This window comes from Gopherus evgoodei, chromosome 7 (genome assembly GCF_007399415.2).
Source record: "Gopherus evgoodei ecotype Sinaloan lineage chromosome 7, rGopEvg1_v1.p, whole genome shotgun sequence".
Lineage (NCBI taxonomy): Eukaryota > Metazoa > Chordata > Testudines > Testudinidae > Gopherus > Gopherus evgoodei.
This window is the reverse complement of record NC_044328.1, coordinates 89180705-89208057: the sequence shown is the minus strand read 5'-3', so window position 1 is coordinate 89208057 and position 27353 is coordinate 89180705. Positions and strand designations below refer to the sequence as shown.

The 27353-nt window shown below is 40.0% G+C and overlaps 1 protein-coding gene across 3 annotated transcripts; it reads right to left on the bottom strand.

Moving 5' to 3' along the window:
- Positions 1 to 46: 46 nt before the first annotated feature.
- On the bottom strand, positions 47 to 27062 carry NOL8 (nucleolar protein 8). 3 transcript variants are annotated; one of them, XM_030569643.1, is made up of 17 exons: positions 26913 to 27058; positions 24924 to 25107; positions 24669 to 24731; positions 23421 to 23499; positions 22068 to 22215; positions 19798 to 19866; positions 16438 to 18468; positions 16000 to 16116; positions 12768 to 12887; positions 11668 to 11752; positions 10571 to 10715; positions 9038 to 9121; positions 8194 to 8483; positions 5053 to 5179; positions 2529 to 2599; positions 1178 to 1260; positions 47 to 822 (listed from the first exon to the last, which is right to left on the bottom strand). In XM_030569643.1, the coding sequence occupies exons 2-17, from the start codon at positions 25060 to 25062 to the stop codon at positions 769 to 771; spliced, it is 3705 nt and encodes a 1234-aa protein (XP_030425503.1). In that variant the 5' UTR covers positions 25063 to 25107; positions 26913 to 27058; the 3' UTR covers positions 47 to 768. The 3 variants fall into 3 exon arrangements, with proteins under 3 accessions (XP_030425503.1, XP_030425505.1, XP_030425504.1); XM_030569645.1 differs by lacking the exons at positions 47 to 822; positions 1178 to 1260; positions 2529 to 2599 and having other exon boundaries at positions 5085 to 5179; positions 8390 to 8483; positions 26913 to 27062; XM_030569644.1 differs by lacking the exons at positions 47 to 822; positions 1178 to 1260; positions 2529 to 2599 and having other exon boundaries at positions 5087 to 5545; positions 26913 to 27062.
- Positions 27063 to 27353: the final 291 nt, after the last annotated feature.

Below are 27353 nucleotides of genomic sequence, written 5' to 3'. Positions count from 1 at the left end.
TGTATGTGATGTATCATCACTCAAGAGCAAATACAACCCCACCAAAAGCTGTCTTGAAGGTTTATTAATCTTAAGACTTATTTTTAAAATGGAAAGGCAGGATTTGTGCAAAGGATTAGAAGTCCGTATATATTTTATAAATCTTTCTAGTTACTTACACATTTTCATGAACTTCCTGTACAATTTTTTACTTTGGTAATTACAGTAAATATTTTGAATGTTAGCGAAAAAAAATCTTAAAGGCTCTGTATCTTGCTAAACTCAGAATGCCAATCCCACAAGTTGCTGACAACCTCTATGTTAGGAGCTGAATGCTTTTAACTCCCATCCATTTCAATCACAGCTGTAGATTCTCAGCCTCTTGCAGGACTGGACCCAGAGAACATAAAAGATCTAGCCAAATACAAATTACATTGCATTGAACATCAAGAGTATCCGATAAAGCAGCAACATTACACTTGAACCAATTTTCAAGAGATTATATAATATATATATATACACACACACACACACACACTTTGAATTAACAGATATCCCCACATAACAGTAGAAGTGCAACTGTACAGATAAAAATGGCCACATTTACAGACCTGTTATCTCGACAGCTGTTCAAAATTTGAAAAGTTTCTAACAGTTTATTTTCAGTTCAGCTGCAATATTTTTCCCTGTTCAAGTTTTGAAAGACCACAAGTCTGAAGCCAGACATTTTCATTTTGTTGTAATTCAATACACATTTATCAAAAAACGTTTCTGGCTAGCATGTCAAACTTATTGTTTTGCTTTAACTTTTCTTCTTGCATCCTTATGTTTCTTCCGGCATTCCTGGAAATATTTAAATGTTAAATGGCATTAAATGCAGTTTATAAACTCACAAATTGCTCTTTTAAATCTGCTTTGCTTTTATATTTAACAGAAATTAGCCAGCTCTGGCAGATATAAGGAATCAACAGTTTAAGTGGACATCAAACACAAATTGTACGTATTATACACACAGTTAATTTTTATTTTACAAAATTCCTGGTCTTGGTATGATATTGGGCCATTCTGAAAGTCCAAATAATTCATTTTTATTAAAATGAACAAAATAAGCCACTTCTTTTCACAAGCAACTCCCCCCTCTACCCCATCATAATGAACTCTCTCAATTGTTACCGAATTACAGCTTTAAATCACTCACCTCAAGTAACAATCTACGTCTGTTTTCCCAATTATCTTTTTCTTCACTGAGGTTTGATGATCTGCAGAATAGCTTAGGACCATCTACACAAGAGATGCATTAGAATAACTTTTAGCCAGGTCAAACACAACTTAACCGTTTTCCTTCTTATAAGCTTTTGTTTGAAAAAATTGTAGTAACATTGTAAATTATTGTATAGGCTCGTTCATAAGCCGAATATTTTTGGTAAAAAAATGATGCATAGAGCTGGGCTCGGCTTATAAATGGGTCTATGCCAAAATTTGATGATTTTAAACTCTATGGAATCATTAAATTGAATATCTAATACAATGTTGTTTTGTTTACCTGGAGCATCTGCAGGCATGGAGCCCCTCGGCTCCCTGTGGCAGTGTTTGCCATTCCCAGCCAAGTGATTCCCGCAGCTCCCATTGGCTGGGAACGGAAAACCGTGGACACTGGGAGCTGAGGGGCTCTGTGCCTGTGAACACTCCAGGTAAACAAAACATCCAGGCCCGCTAGCAGCTTACCCTAACGGGACAGGAGCCAAAGTTTGCCAACCCCTGAAATATAGGGTCAACTTATGAAAGGGTCATATAGTTTTTGCTATTTTTACCTAATCATCGTGTGTGTGTGTGTGTGCGCGCGCTCTTATAAAGGAACGGGCTAATGAACGAGTATATATAGTAATTTGAACTTGTGTACGCAAAGTTACCAGGACAAGCTATTTTGAATGTATAAGAGACACACCGTTTTAGCTCAAATGTTAATAACAAACCATGGGTGAAAATATGGACTTGTGTCGCCTTTTTTAGATTGATTCACTTTAAACCCTGCTTCTAGCAGTCTATTTATAATGCACCTATCAAACCACGTAGGTGCATCAACCATACATTTAAAAAAAACCCATACATGTCCCAAGACAATGGAAACTCCACACTATGTAATCCTTTCGAAAAAGCAAACTTAAGTCACTTTTTCCAATAATGCTCGGGTAAGTAGGAGAGCCTTGCAATTGATCCTCAAGCAGATGGCTGGTTTTACAGCGTAAATTGCCTGAACGGTTCTCAAAATGTAGCTTTAACACAGGACTTTCTAATTCTTTTTAGGTGACAAATCTGAGGAACTGTCCCACATCGAGATGTCCCACATTAGAGGTTTTTCAACAGATTGACAAATTAAACAGTAATAAGTCACCAGGACCAGATATTGAAATACTGAAACATTCTAATTAATCCTTATACCATCCCATATGAATTAAATATTAAATATTAATTATAATATAATTTGTTACAATGCATCTTTGTTAAACTCCATCATGCTGTAGGAAAAATTTGGATAAGTTCAGTTGTACCTCTTAATCTTTCATCATCTTTGGAAAAGAAGAAAAATCTACTCATCTTCATCTGTGGTAAAGACTGAGACCTGGAAAGATAAAGAAATTTTAGTCTCAGGCAGAAGAACAAACACTACTCCAAGTACCAAAAATCATCCTCCATGAAAGGCAAATTATTTTCTAAACACTTAAGTATTTTAAAGAGGAGAGGCAATTATTGATTTGGTCCGAAGTGGAGCACCTGGTCCAAGAGGTCACTATAGCTGGACCGCTCGGTAAGAGCAACCATAATATAACACCACAACAGCCCAATCATGTATTTTAGAAAGGGGAACTACACAAAAATGAGGAAATTAGTTAAACAGAAATGAAAAGATATATTGCCAAAAGTGAAATCCCTGCAAGGTGCATGGCAACTTTTTAAAGACACCATAATAGAGGCTCAACTTAAATGTATACCCTAAATTAAAAAACAGAGAACCAAAAAAGTGCACCATGGCTAAACAACAAAGTAATAGAAGCAGTGGGAGGCAAAAAGTCATTCTTTAAAAAGTGAAGTTGAATCCTAGTGAGGAAAATACAAAGTATCAAACTCTGGCAAGTGAAGTGTAAAAATATAATTAGTAAGGCCAAAAAAGAATTTCAAAAACAGCTAACCAAAGACTCAAAAAGCAAAAGGAATTTTTAAGTACATCAGAAGCAGGACCTGCTAAGCAACCAGTGGAGTCACTGGACATTCAAGATGCTAAAGGAGCACTCAAGGACAATAAGGCCATTGCGGAGAAACTAAATGAATTCTTTGCATCCGTCTTCACATCTGAGGATGTGAGGGAGATTCCCAAATCTGAGCTATTCTTTTTAGGTGACAAATCTAAGGAACTGTCCCACAATGAGATGTCATTAGAGGTTTTTCAACAAATTGATAAATTAAACAGTAATAAGTCACCAGGATCAGATAGTATTCACCCAAGAGTTCTGAAGGAACTCAAATGTGAAACTGCAGAACTACTAACTGTGGTTTGTAAACTATCATTTAAATCAGCTTGTCTACCAAATGACTGGAGGATAGCTAACGTGACACCAGAGTTGATCCTGGCAATTACAGGCCAGTAAGCCTGACTTCATTACCGGGCAAACTGGTTGAAACTATAGTAAACAACAGTGTTGTCAGACACATAGATAAATATAATTTGTTGGGGAAGAATCAACATGATTTTTGTAAAGGGAAATCATGCCTCACCAATTTACTAGAATACTTTTAGGGGGTCAACAAGCATGTAGATAAGGGGGATCCAGTGGATATAGTGTACTTAGATTTTCAGAAAGCCTTTGACAAAGTCCCTCACCAAAGGCTCTTAAGCAAAGTAAGCTGTCATGGGATAAGAGGGAAGGTCCTCTCAGCGATTGGTAACTGGTTTTCAAAATGGAGAGATGTAAATAGTGGTGTCTCCCAGGGGTCTGGGACAAGCACTATTCAACATATTCATAAATCATCTGGAAAAAGAGGTAAACAGAGAGGTGGCAACATTTGCAGATGATATAAAACTACTCAAGATAGTTAAGTCCCAAGCAGACTACGAAGAGCTACAAATAGATCTCACAAAACTGGGTAACTGGGCAACAGAATGGCAGATTACATTCAATGTTGATAAATGCAAAGTAATACACATTGGAAAACATAATCCCAACTATGCTTATAAAATGATGGGGTCTAAATTAGCTGTTACCACTCAAGGAAGAAATCTTGAGTCATAGTGTATAGTTTTCTGAAAACATCCATTCAATGTGCAGCGGTGGTCAAAAAAGTGAACAGAATGTTGGGAATCATTAAGAAAGGGATAGATAATAAGACAGAAAATATCATATTTTCTCTATATAAATCCATGGTATGCCCACATCTTGAATACTGCATGCAGATGTGGTTGTCCCATCTCAAAAAAGATATATTGGAATTGGAAAAGGTTCAGAAAAGGGCAACAAAAATGATTAAGGGTCTGGAAGGGCTTCCATATGAGGAGAGATTAAGAAGACTGGTACTTTTCAGACTGGAAAAGAGACAACTAAAGGGGGATATGATAGAGGTCTATAAAATCTTGACTAGTGTGGAGAAAGTAAATAAGGAAGTGTTATATACTCCTTCTCATAAGAGAAGAACTAGAGGTTACCACATGAAATTAATAGGCAGCAGGTTTAAAACAAACAAAAGGAAGTATTTCGTCCAAGACCACACTGTCAATCTGTGGAACTCTTTGCCAGACAATGTTGTGAAGGCCAAGACTGTTACCAAGTTCAAAAAAGAACTAGATACATTCATGGAGGATAGGTCCATCAATAGCTATTAGCCAAGATGGGTAGGAATGGCATCCCTAGCCTCTGTCTGCCAGAAGCTGGGGATGGGTGACGGGATGGATCACTTGATGATGGCTTCTTATGCTGGGGGGGAGGGGTGGAGAGCCAAATAAAAGGTTTTTTTCCTAGCTGCCACATAAATCCTGATATTTGGTAAGTATTTAATAGCCACAAAATATAAAACCAGATTTACATTTCTTTGCAATTTTCACTTTCAGAGGCTTCTGGCTCATCATCTTCCTCTGAGCTGCTGTCCTGGAAACGAGGATCCTCTTGCCATGCTATTCTTGCAGGTCTTATTGTTTCAATTACATAGGGCTCTGCAATAGTACCACCAAAAAAACGGATCATTTCCTGGACTTCAAAGTGAAACTTCTGTTTAGATACGTGTGAAATATCTGATTTGGAAAGGACCCTTTTTGTGCTTTCAGAAGAATATGCAGATGTTCCCTATCCTTCTATAAAAACAAGGAGTCCAGTGGCACCTTATCTTCTCCGATGGCACCTATCTTTCTAGGTTTTATATGTCCATTCTCAAAATCTAGTCAGTATCATTTGGCTTAAGGAGAGAACAGCAGATCTCCTCTGAAGCCAGTCAGTGTTACTCCTTATTGGCCAGGGAGAGTGCTATTAAGTATCCTGAGGATAAGCATAGTGCCTAGGTAGAATTCTCAACCTTTGCCAATCTGTCAAAGAAGAGAAAAGGATAAGACCACCACCCAAAACCAACAGCACAAAATTCCAAGTAGAAAGCAATTCTTTACATGCAGATTGTGATGCCAGTAGACCAGCTCACTTGTATGTTAATTGTGTTCAAGATAGATGTTAGATTTGCAAGAATATGTTCAGATTCTTTACAATTCTTGTAAGCTGCTCCATGTATTAATCTTACTTGTAATGTCTGTATACCATGCTGTAAAGAAATATTCAAGCAGCAAAGAGCCCTGTGGCATCTCATAGACCAGGGACTGGCAACCTTTCACAAGTGGTGTGCCGAGTCTTCATTTACTCACTCTATTTTAAGGTTTCACGTGCTGGTAATACATTTTAATATTTTTTAGAAGGTCTCTCTCTATAAGTCTATATATTATATAACTAAACTCCAGTTGTATTGTAAAATAAACAAGGTTTTCAAAATGTTTAAGAAGCTTCATTTAAAATTAAATTAAAATGTTGATCTTATGCTGCAGGCCCGTTCAGCCCACTGCTGGTCTGCGGTTCACCTAGGCTGGCAGCAGCCTGAGTAGGGCCTGCGACCGGGACCCCGGCTGGCAAGGGTACGGCAGCCAGAACCCCAGACTGGCAGCAGGCTGTGCGTGGCCGGCTGCTGGGACCCCAGACCGGCAGTGGGCTGAGCGGTTCAGCCCACTGCCACTCGGGTTCCATCTGCCGGCTCCTGCCAGCCGGGATCCTGATTGCCAGATCCACTCACCTGGTTGCCAGTCTGGGGTCCTAGCCCTGTCCACATACAGTGGGTACCTATTTTCTCCCTGATCTGGGCCATTCTCTTCCTCTCTCTGCACTGAGCTGAGGGTGGGAGTGCACTGAGCACAGGGCTGGGGGTGAAGGGTCTAGCCAGGAGCTAGAATGAGGGAGGGGGCTCAGGGTTGGGGCAGGAGGTTTGGGTGTGGGGCACTTACCTGGGCAGCTCCCATATGATGTGAGGGGTGCAGGAGTTCCTGGTTGGTGCTCAGGGTTGGGGGGTGCATGGGATGTGGGGGGGCCAGGGATGTGCGGGGATGCAAGAGTCAGGGCTGGGTTCGTGGGGCGGTGAAGGAGTCAAGCAGAGGTCTGGGTTTGTATGAGGGAGGTACAGGGCCCAGAGCAGAGAGAGGTAGGGGTGTGTGTGTGTGTGTGTGCGTGCGTGTGCGTGTGTTGGGGGAGGGGGTCAGGGCTCATGGCAGAGGGCTGGGTGACTGCCCCCTCAGAATCCCCAACCCCCTTGCTCCTTGTCCCCTGACTACTCCCTCCTGGGACCCCTGCCCCTAACTGCCCCCCAGGACTTCATCCTCTATCTAAGCCTCCCTGCTCCTTGTCCCCTGACTGCCCCCCCAGGACCCTACCCATTACCTGTCCCCTGACTGCCCCAACTCTTATCAACACCCCCAACCCTAGACAGAATCCCGGGACCCTCATGCCCCATCCAACCAACCCCTGACAGGACCCCCAAAACTCCCGACCCATACAACCCTCCCCCTGCTCCCTGCCTGCCGCAACCCCTCTCCACACCCCTGCCTGACAGCCCCCCACACCCCAACTTCCAACTCATCCAACTGCACCAGGTCCATGTCCCCTGACCACCCCCCTCCAGAGCCCCCCACCCTAACTGCCCCCTCCCCCCAGGACCCTCCTTGCTCCCTGTCCCCTGAATGCCCTGCCCCCATGCACCCCCTGCCCCTAACAGACCCCAGAACTCCCATGCCTCATCCACTCCCTGACTTCCCCCCTCCAGAGACCCCAGCCCCTAGCCACCCTCTATCCAGCCCACCCTGCTCCCTGTCCCCTGACTGCCCCCACCCCTTATCCACCACCCTCCCAGCCCCAGACCCCTTACCCTGAGGCTCCAAGCAGAGCCAGATACACTACCCCACACAGCCCTGCCTATCAGAGTGCTGCGCACATGGCGGCAGGGCTCTGGGAGATTGGGGAGCATCTTTTCCTCCCCATGGAGCCAAACGCTGCCCTGCGGGACTGCGCAGCCCTGGCCCCCAGAGCTCTGTGCGCGTGGCGGCAGGGCTCCAGGGGAGGGGAGAAGGCGGGGGAGGGGCCGGCGGCTTGGTGCACTCGGCCCGGTGCTCCAGCCTGGGACCGCGGACCCTGCGGCTTGCTGCGCCAGGCAGGATTTTTAACGGCATGCAGAGTCCCAGCAGGCAGCCGCATGCCATTAAAAATTGGCTCGTGTACCATCTTTGGCAAGTGTGCCAGAGGTTGCCGACCCGTTATAGACTAACAGACGTATTGGAGCATGAGCTTTCGTGGGTGAATATCCACTTCGTAGGATGCAAGACGAAGTGGGTATTCACCCACAAAAGCTCATGCTCCAATACGTCTGTTAGTCTATACGGTGCCACGCGGCTCTCTGCTGCTTTTACAGATCCAGACTAACACGGTTACCCCTCTGATACTGGAAATATTCACGTTTTGCTGAATTGTGAAAATTTGCTTTAAATTTTGCTCAGATCTGTCCATGAGTTTTGTTTAATCTGTTTGTCAGCTTTCATACAATCTGGTATATCATCTTATTAAAGTATAATCTTAAGTGATTCAAATGTTAAAACAAATAAATGCCAGTACAAGCAAACTATTAGAAAAGTTCTAAAATCTGTAATGTTACCTTCTTTCAGAGCCGACTTGTTCATATCATCACCAAAAAAGGAAAACCTGAAACCACTAGATTTTTCTTCTACATTGCCCCCAACATTAAGTCTTAATATATGCTGGTCAGCCAAAGTTGATTCTTTCACAGCATCATGTTTGTCCCAGGGTATTATTTCACTTTTTTCAGCTGCACATTTTGTTGATCCAAATACCTCTTTTAAATCCACAGCAACATCATAGTATATTTCTTTAGATACTTCAGGCAATTTCTCTGCCTCCTCTCTTTTCTTCTTTCTTTTAGCTTTACTGGAATTATATTTATTTAAAAAAAAAACACAATTATGCACCAGACAAACATTTGAAAGGTATGGGGTATTCTTTTGGCTGATGTTTGAGGATTATTTGTATTACTTACAGGAGACCTCCCATCTAGGGAAATATTTGAATCCACTAGCAAGTAGTTTGCTATTCTACATTCCTGTTTTCTTGTAATTTCAGCTTCTGGTAATAGGATGCCCTAAAGTTAAAGGATTATATCCCAGTCTCATCAATTTGAGCTAATTTTTCAACTATTTCCTCTCTCCGGATCATACAGATAAACACAATCTACAGAAGGGAAGAATTCACATTTGACCTTAAGAGACTGGTGACAATTCTGATCTATTGCTAGCAACATCAGTGCTGTACTAGAAGGAATCTTTATAGAGTCTACATTTTACTAGGGGTGGGGAGACTTGCAAAGGGGACAGCAGAGTAAGAAAGGAGAGTGACAGGCTTGCGGCCTCCAAATACTTTTGAAAATCAGCCCGCAAGGCAAAGAAAGTTTGTCTTATAACTATCAAGAGGTGAGAAGATATTACCTCTCTTTTTCTGTAGTATCTGTTTTCCTTTCAAAAACTGCATGGTCTTGCCTTGTGGGGTCATAGCGTAAGGTATTAATATCTCTGTAAGAATAAGAGGAATAATAAGAATTTAGTGATACTGTAACTAAATGTCTAAAATAAAATATAACCTGACAAGTGCAATGACATTTTCGGCTCATCTTATTTGTGTTCACAAGCAGATTGAAACTTACATTTGTTTTTATACAGTAAAACAAATTATTAACATTATGAGAGCAGATCAGTGTGTGGTACAGTCTGTACCATGAAGAAAAGGATTCCACGCAGCACTCTTCACATCAAATTATTAAAATATTCAACATTAAACACCTGCCCATCGTTCTTTAGGAAACAAAGTTAATACATAGATATGTTTTATCATTTGGAGATTAATTGAGTTTATGGTTATTATATACAGAGATTCTGATTTCTCCTTAACTTCCAAATATACCAAAAATGGAGATTTTTTCCTTTTCAAAATTGAAAATGTTATTGAAATTAGCTAATGAAGACCAAACTTTAGATCAGAGGAAAATAGCCTGATTGCAATATTTCATCCAGCCTAAAGACAATATAAAATATTCAACCAAATATTCTGTTCCCCACACAGGCCTCTCTTGCCCTGTGAAATTAAAAGTTGTTAATTTATGCTATCACAGAAGTCAACTCAAAATGGGTGATTTGACTTCCGTCAAGAAAAATACCAGGAAAGAAGGCCATTCAATCTGTTGAGAATATCTTTAGGAAATACATAAAAATCTTTATAGGATTCATACAGTTGTAAAATAAGCATTGTAACAGTTGCCTACCAAACTGGGCTATACACCAATAATGGAAGTTGGAATTGAAAATATACTATTTGCAAAGTACCTCAACACACCACCATTAAAAATAATCATTCTTGTACTAGTTCAGCCCACAGATGAATTGCTCCACCAAATGTATGGATTAAAGATATAGATAAGAGTTCAATTTTTGAAATGTAAAATTAAATGCATCGTATCTAGAAATTGTGGCTTCCTCAGACAGTGAAGGTTAGAACATGTGGGATGGAGGTAGAGAATCCACTCCTAACACACAGAAGAAACAAACATTCCTACAGTAGTAAGGACAGGCTATAAATGAGAATCTGTTTTCACAAAACACTTCTGTCTAGGAATAAATTTGATGTTGATGAAGAGCAGAAATGGCAATTGCGTGCTGCTAGTAACATCCATCGCAGCCTCCAGAAATCAGTCTAGTCTATTAACCCACTATTCAACCTTTCAGTATAATTAGCCATTTTGAGTTTGTCTCTTTTTGGAGGGGAAAAGAAAATAAGGAAGCACAAGCAGATTTTAAGCTGTTTGGGGGCAGGAAGATCATTTTATTAACCCATAAATTCTCATGCACAATGGCACTATATAAATAATGATGATCACCAATAACATCTATTGTCATACTGGGATGGGAAGCCTGAATTCAAAGGGGACTTTCCATGCATGTGATAAGGTGCTAAAGCAGGATCCATACTTAAATTTTTTGGTATTTCTTGCCAGTTTGCTTGATCTAGTATGTTCTAAATTGATCTCCAAGAGACTTCCCAATATCTCCAGGTTTTTCTTTTTCTCAGCAGCAAGTTCTTCTTCCTCATCTGTCTTCATTTTCTTTGCCTCTTCTAGGAAAAATATATAAAAACCTCTATGAAATGACTCCTTGAAGCAATCTTCCAATATTTAGACCACTAGGAAGTTAGTTAAGAAGCTCACAGAGCTTTACACTAAAAGGTGTGGGCCATGTTCTCTATTCCTCCTTATTTTAAAACTTTTTAAACAATCCATTTTGTTTTTCCCTCAAGTTATGGCCAAGCTTTGTTTGTGAGGAGGCATGGGCATCAATTTAACATGAAAGATAGAGGTTTAATTATTTTCTGTCCCATGATTTTCTTCTATTTTATAATCATTACCCAGTTATTGTCATTTAAGGCTGTTAAGGGACATTTCTTGGGTTATAGACAAAAATGGAATCAGAAGTAGGACTGGCTGAAAATGAGGTTTTTTTTTTCCAACAGGGTTGGTTTGTTTGAAATGTATTTGCTTTGTTTTTTTTGCCAAAATGTTTTCTTTTAAGGAAAATATTTTTGCAATTTTCAACCAGCTCAATTGACAACATTCCCCCTTGTGGTTATTGAATAGCATGGTTCCGCAAGATACATAAAATTCAAGTATATCCAAGGGATAAAAAAGCAACAAGCAAGGTTACTCTGGTTAACAGTATCCCCTTATCTTGTGAAAGATGCAGATACATTTATTTTGGTATCATCCTATAATAAAGATCTTTTTTTAAATGTTGACCTTCTAACAAGGAAATACACTCCCACATACACCCCAAACTAGAGTTTCCAGTAGCTAAATGGGGCATTTTATAAATATGTTCTCTAAATTACAGATGCCAGTACTACTTACTTTTACACTACCTTCCCATGAAGCTAAATCCAGAGAAGAGAAATGTGTAATAAGTAATTCTAAATATTCAAAAACTTACACCCATTATCCTCTCTATTACTAATTAGTTGTGACTACAAATTGCTATGGAAGAGTAACCCCTTGAAAATAAGAGAAAATGTTTACCTTCCTCTTCACTGCCACTTTCAAGGAACCGAGAATCCATACGAAATCTTTCATCTGTAACAAAGCGCGACTGTAAATGCATGAGCTACAATGATAACAAAACAAAAAAATTAAGATTAAATGTATGCAGTCCAGCAACTTTATAACAATCAGACAAGCAGTAACAGTTTCAACTTGAATCATGGTCATGAGTTAACATAAGCTTTCCCTGTAGAGGGTCTCAGGAGAAATTTTTTAGTGGACTCAGAGTGCGGTCACCAACTCTTGCTAGTGACAGTTCTCACATTTTTTTCCTAAAATATTTAATTAGCTTTAGGAAAAGCAAATAAATATGCACGTATACACATCCAAATCACTGTAATTTATTCATTGCTAGCGAGTAAGTCTGTTGTGCAAAGTGATATTAAACATACAAGTATCACTTTTCACAATGGGCTTACTCAGCCCTGGCAAGTCTGGGGACAAATTAAGCCCTAGATGGGGGTGGGGAGGGCCAGGGGAGGCAGTTGGGGGCTAAAGCCTGAAGCCCTGCCACCAGAGCCTGGGGCCTGCTGCCACACAGCCTGAGCCTGGGACTGGAGCCCAAAGTCCTGTGGCCAGAGCCTGCCACCCTAGGGCTGAACCCCAAAGCCTGAGCCCAATGCCCCCTGAGAATGTGGGGAAACTCACTGGGTGCCTGCTTCTCCAGTGTTGTGCCCAAGGTGTCTCCATGGGGGGGGGGGGGGGAGGGAAGAGAAGAGGACAGGGCCCAACCCCCGCTAGTGGCCCCAGCAACCAACACTAAGGTGGGGCATCCAGGAGCAACAGGGAGGAGCCACTACTTGGCCCCTGCCCTTCCAGCTCAGGAGGCTGTGGCCACAAGGAAAGTCCCTGGTGGCTGCACTTGGCCACGACGGCCACATTTGAGAAACGCTAATAAATCTCCTTTGAAAATACCATTTGACTTCAGCTTGGGAGGTGTGGGAAAGAGCAGTTACATCATGGAGAAAACTTTATTTCCTCTACATATAAATGGACTTTTCCAACTCATGTATTACCATAACTTTGCCAACACCATCCTATTCAAGTATCTGCAGATATTATTAAACAGGTTCACTAACCTTCTCACCAGCTTTGCCTTCAAAATGGGGTTTGATTTGGAATCTGTCATCTTCACCTGCAGCATCTTGCTCATCGTCACTGCTCTCAAACAACGTCCCAGAAATTTTACTAGTAAATTCCTTAATTGTTTAATAACAAAAAAGCAAAATAAACTGAGGAAACAGTTATAATAAGTAGTTCTAAGAACACTACTACCCACTTGTTTTGTATTACTCTCCCAATACAGCTGGAAGCCAACACCCTTTCATGATATCGCATTTACTTCTACTAATTAGTGATGTCCATGAATCCTTGTAAAAAGATGTTACAGCTGCTTTACATGTTCTGAGACAATCCTTTTGGTAATTTTATTTTACAGTTGTGATCATTCAAGTGTGGCAGGAGCACATTTCTGTATCTGTACTTTTCCGTATGATTTTATCTTATAAATTACTGTGATGCTGAGCCAGCAAGAGTTAAACAACCAGCAGCTTGGATGACCTGAAAGCAACTTTTAAGGACATATTAGAAGAGTATTGAAATGGTAAATATGGTCATTCCTTGTAGATAATTATCAAAGCCATTTCAAGTTGACTAGAATCTTTGATATTGTTAGAGAATCAAGAATAAATACTAAACATATGTCTGTTTAACTATATCTTGTTAGAAGTTTAACAATGTGAGCTAATTAGCTGTCTATGTTTCATACCTGAATTCTATTGATTCAGAGTTCAAAAGGGGAAATTATAATTTAGATAGGACTTGTGATATAATAATGTTATTGGCCACATTTCTCATTGAAATTTGTAGTAAACTACTTGTGAACCGTTTGATAGTTAATTGCCTTATGCTAATAAATACAACTAGTTACCGGTGTATACCTAGGAAACACAGATTAGCTTTAAAGCAACAATGTACATTACCTGTTCTTCATTCAAGGAAGGCCAGCTGTGATCATTTGCTGTCAAAAGGCTTATCCACTTAATTTCAGCTATAAAGAAAGTGTTGGGCCTGATCCTATTTTATCACAGATCTGTTTAAAACTTTGACAGGGAAAGTCTAAGCCTACAAGAATGAGGCCTCTAGGTCTACTCTCGATTAACCCTGCAAGTCTCATGGAAGCATTTGAACAAACTCTGCACATGGACTGCCTATTTGATTATCAGCTTTTAAATTGTTTATAAAAGGATTTTTACAAATCAGCAGTCTCACCATCTCTGCTATGAAACTGATTTAAGAACTTTGTTCATATCTCTATGTATATTGATCTTTTAACCACAGCAACTCTTCTTCTTGTTATTAGTAAATTCTCACTATATTAAACTTGGCTGTGTGGGTGGGAACCAAAGGGGATTGTATTTTGGCTTCTTGGTAACCAGTAAGGTATTACAGATGCTGTATGGTTACTGGCTTGGTGAACTCTCATTATAAAATAAACCACCAATTTTGGGAATCGTCTGCTCTATTATTTGCAGTTTGCCCTGAATAAACGTGCTCAGTGTAGCCCCTCCAGACACCATGGTCACAGTTATACACTTCACATTCTTGCAACTACGGAACTGCTTAGTATTTGTGAAATGCCTTTAATGAACGTGTTTAACTGGTGATGCAGATGACACTTTACCCTCTCAAATCCATATATTCAATAAAAACAGTTTGATACTTATTATGAAGCAGTATTCCAGTTAAACTTGCTTTTCTCTAGGTTTCACAGTGGTTGTTAGGCTGTTATAAAAAAGTTAATTTGGATTTTGAAAGATGTTATTCTAGGAAAGTTTTAGTATCAGTTTTTAAGTAACAGCCTTCACAGACTGCCTTTTGCTTTATGAAATCTACAATACAATGGAAGTTACTTGACAAATATAATTGAAATGATAAAAGTCAAGACAAATGTAATGCAGTTGTAAGTGATACTCTCAGCAGCAGCAGCCAAGAATGTCACAGCCAAGTCTTCCAGAACAATTATGGCTCCCCACCACAGAGTTTGGGCCACTGTACAACAACTCACAATGTGGAGCAAGGATCCCAACGTAGTACACTAACCTCTAAACAGAAGTCAGGAAAACAAAGAGATGGGAGGGAGAAAGGGTGTTTTACATTTAACATTGAGAGTGGCCCTAATTTTAAAACACCTTTGAAAAAGAAAGAAGCTTTCAGTTCAGGTTTTAAAAGTGGATAGACTGAAAGATGTCAAGGGAGAGGAAGTTCCCTCCCATCAAACGCATCATCAGCTGCTGACCTACTGCACGATGGTGGAACCTCTGAAGACAGGTGGCGTTACAAAAGATACTGATTAAGTGAAGTTCTCAAAATTTACTCAAACTCTACACCATCAGTCATTTTAAAACCCAAGAGGGCCAATTTAAAATTTATCCTCTGCTTTATAGGTAATAAATGAAAAGGATCCATGGCAGATGTAATTTTACCACAGTTGCTCAATTAATAAGCAAAAATCCCTCTGCATTCTGAACAGCGTGTAGCATATAAAAGAATATGTCTATTGTTCAGATAGCAAAAGCCCATTTTCGTCTAGTCTACAGTCAAAATCTTACACTACAGTTAAAAACAATAAAATACATTTCTACTCAGTTACCAATACCAAATTAAAACAAGGCTCAGTAAACTGGAATGCAAGACAGGCTTGACATTCTGACTTATTTTAAGAAGCATAACCTAGCTTGTGTATTTCAGTGTCATTATTTGTTGGTTTTTGAGTTACATTATTTGGGATGGCGCGAGGGCTAGTGGTTAAATGATAGAATCTAGAACTTCAGATTTCCAGTCCTTTTTCCACCACTTACTCTCTGCACAACACTGGGCAATTCAGATCTTTTCCTTTTATTTAACTGACAACAGTGGGAAGTGGAGTTCTAGCATAACCACATATACGCCTCTCCATGAGACCACTGCTCTTATGGTTTGTGAGTTGTGATATTGTGTGAACACTACACTGCAATAAATTTACATAAATTATTTCATCCAGTAGAGTGCTTGGTTTTTTAAGGTACCAAAAAGATACTCCAAAATTTGCATTGTCTTTAATTTATAAATTCATGTTTTAACTCCACGAATATGCACCACTTATTTTGTGTCATCTATTTTATATCCATTAGTACAAAGGACAATATTCAAGATTTGATCTCGAACTCTGAATATGAGTAGGTGTTGCTCTTCAGTACAATACATACTAGCAAACTGGGTAGGTGAATGCCCTTTCAGAAATTAGGCTGGACTTGTTTCTAAGCCACTTACTTTTCCAGGCAGATTTCCTATAGTCGCTTCTTCCTTAGACTTCTCTTCTACTTCAGCTTCACTTTCTCCATCTGAATCAAATACAATGTGCTTATGTTTGCTTGCTGACTGGCTTTCCTGGAAAACGAGAGACATTGTTCAGTTTAACATGCCAAATAATGGTTATATACTGTGGGAACTACTGCTGGGCACATTTACAACAGTAGAGAATGTAATTAATCAATCTATTGTGTCTTCTGGAAAAAATCCCATGACATCCCAGTATACACTTTTGTGGACATATCCTAAAAATCAATCTGGCAAAGAAGATAGGCTCTGCTCTCAATCACAATCCAAACCACAGCAACATCTTAGAGAATGCATACTGGAGATACTTATTAAACCAGTATTCTTTCAGTACTGTTTTACTGTTCAGAGACCACTTGAAAGCATACTTACCAGGTTCAGAAGAGCCCCTTGAATAAGTTTCTTCTGTAATTCTCTCTCTTTCTGTCTCTCTTGTAGAGCTGCCAGCCTCTTCTGATTATCCTGCAGTTGTTTCTCCTTTTCATTTGACTCACTTGAGATAGCAGTAGGAATGCAAAACTCTTCTTTACTTTTGTGAAGACTTCTCTTATGGTTCTCACTTTTCTGAAATTTAGAGGCTGAACTTTTACTGCTTGCATCCTTCTTTCGTTTCTCAGGAAGAGATTCTGGGCCTTCCAATTCACATTTAATGTGTTTCTGTGTGACAGATAAAACACTATCTGTGTCAGTGCTTTCCTCCTCGCTTCCACTGATACTAGTTATGGTGCAGTCCTCACTGTCTCCTCTGTTTTCTGTTTGATCTTCTGCATGAGAATTCAAGTAGTTATTCTCTCGTAATGAAGTTGGTTTCCAAATAGGCTTTTCGCTTCCACCTTCTGCATACTGGGAATCTGACACCTTCTTCAGCTGGTTGCTGAGGGTATTTTGCTTCTTTTTCACACTTCTGTCTTCAAGTGAACATAATATGGAACAACCAGACTGTCTGGGAGCTGAGTGTTTCCCATAACAAGAACAGCTTGGTTTTGAAACCTCTTCCAAAGATTTCTTTTTCAAATCAACAAGGCTTGAGGAATTCTGGTTATATTTTCTTTTACAGCTGCAAGAACCTTCCCTGCTCATCTCCTCAAAATTCTCATTTTCACATAATGACCCTATTCCTCTGAAAGGCTGAAATTTCAAACTGGAGGTATCTTCCATTGGCTTCTCATCATCAGCACTCTCCTCTCCCTCTAAAATGGCAGCAACTATATCTTCAGGATTAATAGATGTTTTAGTTGTAGAGGCAATTTCATAAGTCTTTTTACTACACTTGGTGTTACTAATATTACCTTCAGTTTTGCACTGACTATCCCTCTGCTTAGCTTCTATATCTCCTTGTGAAGATTCAATACTTGCAGTGGCTAGTGCTTCTAACTCAGGTAACGTAAGATCTAGGCGGTAACAGTTTTGCATCATGTCTTCATAATTAGAGTCAGCTTCAGATTCACTTGCTTCAGGCTCTGAATCAAAACTAGTAGAACCAGACTTGCTGTCAACTCTGTTGTCCTGTAGTTCAGACGCCCGGGCTTTTGCTGTTTTGTTATGCACTGCTTTTTTGTTATTTTTTTCTCTTAACTTATCTGGTGACAACACAAAGGAACCATTTGCAGAATCAGAGCTTTTGTTGTTTTTGAAAGTTTCATTCCTAACATTATCCTTCCTTTGCATTTTCACCAGCTCAGAATCTCTTAGAATTTTAGTTTTCACACTGTTTTTATCTGGAGTTTTAGTCACAGCAATAATTTCACCTGTATCTGCTGAATCATAATCAGTGTCATTATCAATTGTCTTTCCTTGTTTGTTACATCCCTTACTCAGTTTCTTCATAATATTTGGATTGGTTAAAGACCAGTGAGTGTTGTATTTTAGCTCAAAATTATCCCCCACAACTTCCAAATGATCACTTTCAGATTCAACATTTGTTTTAGCTTTCTGTATTTCCTTTTCTTTCTCCATCATTGCCTTGATTTCTTCTTCAGAATCAACATCAGTGTCTGAAATGCTGTTTGTATTCCTGTTAGAATTATTTCTGGATAAGAACCTGGCATCTGATGTTAAGCCTCTCTCTTTCTTGTCAATACTATTAACACTTGGAGTCTGAAGAAATTTAGACAGACCAGTTGATTTGGAGTTTGACATTTCGACTACTTTTGTTTGTGTTAAGTTTGCTTTTTTTGATTGCAAGTTGCGACCTGGTGTTTTATTTAAATCTTCACTACTTTGTATCTTCATTTTTTTAGGTGTTTTTTTAATTTCAGGGAACTCTCCTCGTCGTTTCTTGCTCATGCTGTCATCTCCACCTTCCAACTGCCAAGTGAGTTTGGATATGGGAACCATGTCAGTCAAGTCTTGCTCCAGCTTTCTAAGGTTGTGGCAATATTTTGATGGGTCATATTTCATTATGTTATAGCTAGAGTTAAGGAATAAAAATAAAGCCAAGGAAGCTTCCACTTTTCAGCAAGTAACAACTTAAGTTATAGTGACAAGGACAATAGATGTTGTCACAGTTACTGGACTAACTGAATCTCTGAACCCTCCTGGTTCCTTTGAGAGCAGCTCCCTTAGATCTCAAGCTTCACCCATCATCCCCCTGCAGGAGAGGAATCACAGAATTCGCTGACTTTCAGACCAGGCCTTGGGATCCAGTCCCCTGTGATCAATTGTGACTACGTGAACAGACCTTATGTTCACCACCTGGTAGTTTTCTTCCATTTGGGAGCAATAACAGGGGTGTTAATTAACCATTAGCCCTTGTAAAGGAAATAATATTTTATAACAAAAGCATTAAAAAAATTCTTAGAACAATAAAGCAGTGTATACACATGCCTGCCTCTCCCTAACGCTTACTATTCCTTGGCTCTGGGAAAGGCCCAACTCCTTATGAGAGCCTGTGTGTGTGTCAGCCTGTTTCTCAGCCATTGAGTATTGACCCCACCCTTTGCCTCCTGAGAATAGCTTTTAACTATTTCGTTTCCTTTTGATCTCCAGGCTCGCAGCCCGTCAAAACAAGGCTTGCATCTTCATTGGAGACAAGACATAGAATCCTCTAAGCTCATAACTCCTTGCTGCCTCCCACATTATGCAGTTGCCCTCCAGTGTTTGGTAGGAGGTTATCTGTAACTGTTGTGTTGCTTTCCTTGCTTTTCCCCCTAAAACCCCCTATTAAGCTAGATCAATATATTCCTGTAGATGAGTCTTATAACTCAGTATACAATAACTTCACTTTACCGACCAGGTCACATACATTGTTCATAAAATTATTACATCTGAGTATTTATATAGCGGCTCCACATCCATCACAGATGGTTATTTTTAAAGCTATGTTTTCTGAACTTTTTAAGTGAGTTACATGCAACCTGTAACTATCCATCAAACTGATGCAAGTTTGTGGCAAGTAATCAAGCACCGGAGGAACACTTTTCTGTTTTTTAGCAAAAATATATTTAAGGTGAGTCCATTTGTTTTTTGCACTCTGATCCTTTCCATAATGGCAAGCGAAAGATTTGGAATTCTAATCAATCAGTCAATATATACCCATTCTTTGCCAAGCATAACATTTTAATTACCTCCACATAAGAAAGAGACAGTAACTACACTGTATTTTGTATCAATAATATGAAGACTGTTAAGCAAATATCTCCTTCCCTCAGTAAAGATGGTAAACAAATGAAGAGAATAATGGAACTGTTTCTATAATCATTCAATGTTTACTCAAGCAGTAGAAAAGGATATTTTGCTTTTATGTCGACCCTTAAGGTGAAGGATGGGTAAAACTCTGCCAAATTTACTAACAACCCAATCCTGTAAGAAAGAAAAATATATAATTATATCAGAGAGAAAAAAATTATATTGGAATGAAAAAAAATAGGGATTAAATGTATCACAGTAAATAAAAATAAGGTAGTCCTAAAACATAATGGATTCTGAATGACAGGAATACTAATACAGTAACTCCTCACCTAAAGTCGTCCCAGTTAACGTTGTTTCATTCCTGAACAAGTAGGGAACACGCTTGTTTAAAGTTGTGCAATGCTCCCTTATAACATTGTTTGGCAGCCGCCTGCTTTGTCCACTGCTTGCAGGAAGAGCAGTCTGTTGCAGCTAGCTGGTGGGGGCTTGGAAGCAGGGTGGACTGGCAAATGCCCCCCACCCCCCCCGATCAGCTCCCTGCTCCCCTAAGTTCCCTGTGTGGCACCCTCTCAGCAGGCTACCAATTGCCGGCAATTCAGTTGTCCCTCCCTGCACTGCCATGTGCCACTCCTGCCCTCTGCCTTGGAGCTACTCCTGGGAGCCTCCTGCTTGCTGTGCAGGGGAGGAGAGGTGTTAATGTCAGGGTGTCCCCCTCCCCCCCTCCTGTCCCCCACTTACCCTTTCTCTATACATGGCAGGGTGGGAACACAACAGGGCTCATGACGGAGAGAGCTTGCTGTCCGCAGCTGCTTTCTCAACTTCCTGATCTACTTAAAAAGACAATGTACACCTCTAGCTCGCTATAACGCGGTTGTGGGGAGCCAAAAATCCCTACCGTGTCATAGCAGAAACCCTGTTATATCGGGGTAGGGGCGGCAGGGCTCCAGCGTGATCTAAAAAGCTCCGGGCTCCAGCTGCTGCAGGGAGCCCCAGGCCCTTTAAATCGCCAGTGGAGGCCCGCTTTTGTAGCCCCGGGGTAGCAGCGACAGGGCTCCGGTAGTGTTTTAAAGGGCTCGGGCCCCGCAGCAGCCGAAGCCCCTGACCCTTTAAAGCGCTGCCAGGGCCCCGCTGCTACTGCACTATACGCGAGCCCGTGTTATATCGGGTCGTGTTATAGCGGGGTAGAGGTGTACTTAGAGTGGTGTCAGCATACTTAAAGGGGCATGCGCATCTCTCTGTCTCTCTCTCTCTGCCATGGTGTCTCCCCTCCCTCCATTCTTGTAGAGTGTGAGGCTACAAGAACAACGTGTTAACCCTTGAGGGCTCAGCTGAATGCTAGATCATCATTTAGCAGTAAGGCATTCCCTGGGAAATAGCCCACCCTCTGACTTCATCACCTCAACCAAGCTTCACAATCATCATTGCTGCGTACAGTATTAAACTGTTTAAAACTTATAGTGTGTGTGTGTGTGCGTGTGCATATATATATATATATATATATATATATATATATATATATATATATATATATATATATATATATATATATATATATATTTGTCTGGAACCTAACCCTCCCATTTACATTAATTCTTATGGGGAAATTGGATTCGCTTAACATTGTTTCACTTAAAGTTGTATTTTTCAGGAACATAACTACAACGTTAAGTGAGGAGTTACTGTAAAAGGAATCTGCCCATAGCTAGCCGTTCTATTATGTGTCATATTTCTGTATTAAACTACTATGCTAATTTCTTTCTAGAAAGGAGGGAACATCTCAAATATTATATTCTCGTTGTCAGGTTACAGACAGACTATCGTAGAGAGACCAAAAAAAATCTAATTTAACTGAAGAGACACCAACATTAACTGACTCTGCTCTCTCAGTAGCTAAACAGAAAACCCCATGATCAAGCTGAACACTAAAAAGGAAACTTTGAAACATCTAGTTAAATGAATACTTGTTTTACTTGCGTAAATTTTGATGTAGTTTCAGTTAAGCTTTATCCTCTCCTACTGACGACAGGGCCCAAAATGAGTGTGTTGTATAAGGTAGTTCATATACAAGAATTACATGTTTTATTAAAGCTAATTCTAGACATTGCTATGAACTTTAAATGACAATACACACACACACACAAAGATAGCCAGCACTATCCCCTCCTAAAAAACAAACCGATATCTACGCTAATATTTTATAAGGGTTATAAAACTGAGGCTTAATTTGTATGAGTCAAATTGTATCTTTGTCTCCTGTAATCAAATACACAAATCTTAAGTAAACTTAATGTGAAGGCAGCTTATTAGAAAGCTAACTAAAAGGGTGCTTGATGCAGTTCTCTTAACTCAGCAGAACGGATACCCCACAACACCTTATGATCCGGTACTTCTGTTCCTGGCACTGCTTTCATATGAAAATTCACAACTCCAGCTTTATTCAGTGATTCCAACAGATTTCCCTTGCCATCCGTATGTGGCTTTTCCTTCTTCGGCCTTGCTTCTTGTCTTTCCTGCGCCAATCTGTATCAGGCAGTGCATGGTTTAAGCTTGCCATGACATAAAAGCAAACATAAAAAAGTATCTTTGTGTAAAGCCATCATTAGCGATGGATCTCTTACACTTATGGACAACCATTCACTCTGAGCCAATGTGGAACATATCAAAGATATGTTTTGCCAATTCTCATTAAAACCAGGAACGAGGCTTCCCCCAGGCTAACTTTTTAATAAAGATGAACATAGCAGGTATGATAAGCGTGCTGCAAATGTACCAGAGTGCTATCAGTTTCAATGAAAAATACATGAACATTTAAAGCAGCTAATGGAGAACATATAGGAAAAGGATAAGAGAAAACTGCAAAATGGGCAAAACAACAAGTATAAAAAATACAAAACACTGTAGTACCCAAACTATCTTCTTCAAAGTTATTTCTTTATTATTAAGTCTGTTAAAATCCCATTTACTTGGATTTGAAGGGAAAGCAATATCCAGTGGCTTTTGCAGGTTCATTATAGAGGAGCATTCTTTAATTAGAACCCTCTTACAAACAAGGAGTCAAAAAGTTTACTTAATACAGTATTTGACAAATATAAAGGTAAAAACTCAGGCCATATACATTTAAAATTGGTAGGGTGAATTATTCAGACATTATATATATATAGGGCCCTAACAATTTCACGGCTGTGAAAGAGTGTTGCAGACCTTGAAATAAGCCTCTCTCTGTGAAATTTGATGTCCCCCTGTTCCTGTAAATGCCCCAGCAAAGGGGGATTCTAGCTCTGGCTGGGCACAAGAGGGACAGGACTTGTCCCTGCCCTGCACAGCTGCTTGGGGTGTGGGGAGGGAGGAAATGATCAGACCTACCTACACCTCCGGGAACATCCTACAGCAGCAGGAAGCTCTGCGGTTGCTGCCTTTAGAGTCCAGCTCTAAAGGAAGCACAGAAGTGACGGTGGCAATTCCATGACCTTCCTCAAACAGGTTTGCAACACCACCACCCCCATCTCCTTTTGGGTCAGGATCACCATGGTTACACCACCATGAAATTTCAGTTTTAAACAGCTGAAAATGTGAAATTTACCAATTTTCAAATTCTATGGCTGTGAAATTGACCATAATGGACCGTGAATTTGGTAGGGCCATATACATATATATATATATAGTACTTGACAGTATGTGGCAAAGTAGTTCAACAGCAACAATATACATTTGTATATTAACATTACCTGTGCAAAAAGCTTTCTTTCGCCAATTCAATTTGTAGGGTTCCACCTTTCCACCTTGCTTTATTTAAAATAGACATACCTAGAAAACAAGCATTAGACAGAAAATGACTATTACCCACATGCAAAATATAGCAAAAAGAGACATGATTAAAAACATTGCTTAAATATTATATATTTGGAGCATTATGAGACTGTTCCTGAACCCAATGACTACTCTGTTGATTATGGGTAGCAAATTTAGGGTCTAATATGAAAAGTAAAAGACAAGATATTTTCAAAATCCAAACCCTATTTTGACTAACAGTAAGTTAGCCAGTAATAAACAAACACTGAAAGATTAAATAGCTCATTCCAAATAAGGATTCAAAAATTTAGATACATCTACATTCTTAGGTTCCCTTCCCTCTCTATCCAGGCCTTTCACACTTTCTCTCCTTCTCAACAGATCCTACATGCACTGGCAGACACATTGGCAATACTGGTAGATGGAGATTGGGAGGAAAGTCCTTATTCCATATAAGGAGATTAAGGGAAGCACAAAGTTTTAGGCTGATTCTTAATTATGTTTAAATAAGATGGCCTATCCTTAAAAAGAAGGTTTCCCTTGTCCTTTTTCAAAGGTACATTATCAACCCCCGTCTTCAGGTGTAGATGATTATGCTGAAATAATCTCAACTGGTTGATTGCAAATTACACAGGAGTTGAAGTTTTGTAATGTTCACCTGCCTACCAGAAAAGATTGGGAATCTATATTTCCATTCCTCTTTAAGGAAAATAAACTTTGCTTAATCCATCGTTCTTTATTCCTTTTAGTCTCAGTCAATTCTAATGTCATATACAAGTATCAATGTATCAAAGAGAAGAAAATATGTTTAAACTCATTTTCTAAACCTTCTCACTAAGGGGCTAACATATGCACTTCACCCTCTCCCCCCCAACCCACTAGGCTATTCTGATAAGACCATTGCCTCCAACCCGTAACATAAAAACACAGATACTTCAATAAAATACATTATTTTGAAGAGCATCTTCCATAAACATTGATTTCTAAAGTAACTGAACTAAATAGAATTGAAGAATGAAATAGCAAATGGGAAAGGGAAATAAAGAGGTATAGATGAAGACAAAAAAGCTATGTCCTTTCCTTCAATAGTGGTCTAAGCAGGTAAGTGCAAGTTCAGGTATTTGTTACATCTTTAGTTTACAGGGACTAAATTAAACTGCAACAAATATAATTTGTGTACTTACATCTTTTAAGATCTGCTTCAGAAATGCTAATGTTGATATAAGCAAAAGTCTTCATAGGGTTCCCTGGTCAATAATTAGAAACATTTGGTTACTTTTGTATATAAAAAACTATAATTTTTTCATTTTAAAAAATTGAAGCATGTGTTCTCTACAGGTGCTTAAGGAAAAAGAGCAGTTTTGAAATGAAAACTGTTTTTCATCACTAGCTGAAGTAAAGAACAGTTACACTTCTAAAGAGCTAAAGGAAAATATTACCCTGGTCATCCTTCCTGATAACAATTTCCGCATCTGTAACATTTCCAAACTTGCTGAATCTTTCCTGCAGTTCAGCCTCAGACACTGTATGGCCAAGTCCTCCAACATATAAACGTTTTAAAACTTGTTTTTTCTCCATAATAAAAAGTCAGACTGTTTCATTTAGTATGCATGTTTTATCCTTCTGTAAAAAGACAACAACAAAAAATCAGTATTAATGGTTTTTGTGGTTCTGGGGAGAGCTGCACCTGTGATCTCTTTCTCAGTCATTCAGTGGGCATTTCTAAGTGTTGGCCCTAAACCTGCACTTCTCTCAGAGTGAAATCCTACAATTCAGCCCACTTTTCGACATGACTATCAGACCTTGTTTCACCAACCATATTAACTCAACAAGTCCGACAGGACTTGATCCCTGCTAAGAAATCTTCTTTAGGAGTTGTGACCCATAATAAAAGCAGCTTATACAGAACAGAATATGATTTATTTAACAATCGGAATATGTCAAGTAGAAAGAATGAGGTTAAAACAACAAAAGTCCACATTATTATTAGATGATTTTGCTATGAATTTATTAGCACTAGAGCAGGGGTAGGCAACCTATGGTATGCATGCCAAAGACGGCACGCGAGCTGATTTTCAGTAGCACTCACACTGCCCGGGTCCTGGCCACAAGTATGGGGGGGGACTGCATTTTATTTTAATTTTAAATGAAGCTTCTTAAACATTTTAAAAACTTTATTTACTTGACATACAACAATAGTTTAGTTATATATTATAGACTTATAGAAAGAGATCTTCTAAAAACGTTAAAACATATTACTGGCACATGAAACCTTAAATTAGAGTAAATAAATGAAGACTTCATCCCACTTCAGAAAGGTTGCCAATCCCTGCACTAGAGTAACTAAAATTAGGTTCTAAATCCATATTTAGGCACCTAAGCGAAAGTGAGCTGATTTTCACATATGCTGGGCATTTATGGATAACACCACATTAGTTACAATAGTATTTGTGGGTACTCAGCACCTCTGGAAATAAGGCCACTTGTATTTAGGTGCCTAAATATAAGCATATTGGATCAGATAATGGTCAATCTAGACCCGACTCCGGCCAGCGCCAGATGCTTCAAAGAAGGTGCAAGAAACCCTGACAAGAGCAATTACTGATTACTGAATATCCTGCCCTTTGGAGAAGTTTCTTTCTACAACTCTTGGTTAGAGAATGGTGCTCTGAAGAGTTAATGTCCCTGCCTAACACTACACTTAAAGCCCCCATGCTCATATACAGGAGGATGGTCTCATTATTACTAGAAATATCCTATTACTTTTTTCAACACCCTGGAGAAATGTCCAATCCTGCAATTTATTTCAAAGAGTCTGCTAGACTAATAAATATACCAAATTTTTTTTCTTTTTATGAGTTTTTAGATTTGCAGCCATGCAATGTCATTGAATGTTCATTATATTCAGACAGCCCAGTGTTGACACATGCAACTACTAACAATAAAAACTCAGTTTTTTATGATTTGTGTCAGAAAAAACAGGTATGTGTGCGTGTGAAAGAAAACTACACATCTATCTAAACATCAGAGGTAACACAACCTTTAGCTGTACGAGTTTCGCCGCATTACCCCCACTACATTGTGATAAATTTCAACTCGAAAACAAAATCAGTCTAGGAAAGAGGAGGGCGGGAGGAAAGAACAGAGACTTGAGCCCCCCGAGCCCGAGAATAGGAAGGAGCGCAGAGGGAAAAACAGAGACGGGGCCACCCAGTTCCAGGACGAAACAAGGCCTCCAGGCCCCTTTTGGTCTCGGTAGCTTCTCTACCAGGACTTTTCTCTAAAGAACCTTCCAGCGCGGGCCCCCAATTCCTAACCAAGACACTGCAGCAGCTTGACCTCCGAGTTAAGGACTCGACTACTCTCCGGGGAGACCTCCCGAGGGGAACTACACTGAGCGTGGGCGGACACACAACAGGTTCACATACCGCACATGTCCAGCCAGGAAACGTAGCTATTCCTTTCTCCCATACACGCTTTTCTGGATACGACTCTTTTCAGCTTCCCCTCCGCTTCCGGGACACACTGGAAAACAAGGTTCCTAGTGCGTCTGGCCCCCACCACTTCCGTCAAAGCCGTTTCGCATACCGCACCGCAAGCGGCTCACTGTTCCTGGCCGGCCGAGTATAGTTGGCACACGCCCCTTGCTCGCGCAGAGCTGTGCTCGGGCTCACCCACAGGGACCAGAACGCGGGGGGTATCACTCAGGGCAGCGCCCGGAAAACAAACAAACAAAGGCCTGGGCTTGTTGCCCGGAGGCTCGGGGTTACAGTCGAGTCGGGCGTGTGACTGGCGTCCTGGCCAGCTGTGTGCGTGTGGCTTGGGAAAGGTGTCGTGAGCTGCTCCGGCGGCCCGGTGGTATCGCCCGG

Excerpts from the sequence above, each read along its gene's own strand:
- NOL8 (XM_030569643.1), bottom strand. The coding sequence starts at position 25,062 with ATGGAGAAAAAACAAGTTTTAAAACGTTTATATGTTGGAGGACTTGGC. Across the intron at positions 16,117-16,437 it reads AAGGGGCTCTTCTGAACCTG|GAAAGCCAGTCAGCAAGCAA; the intron begins GTAAGTATGCTT and ends CTCGTTTTCCAG. Across the intron at positions 823-1,177 it reads GACGTAGATTGTTACTTGAG|GAATGCCGGAAGAAACATAA; the intron begins GTGAGTGATTTA and ends AAATATTTCCAG.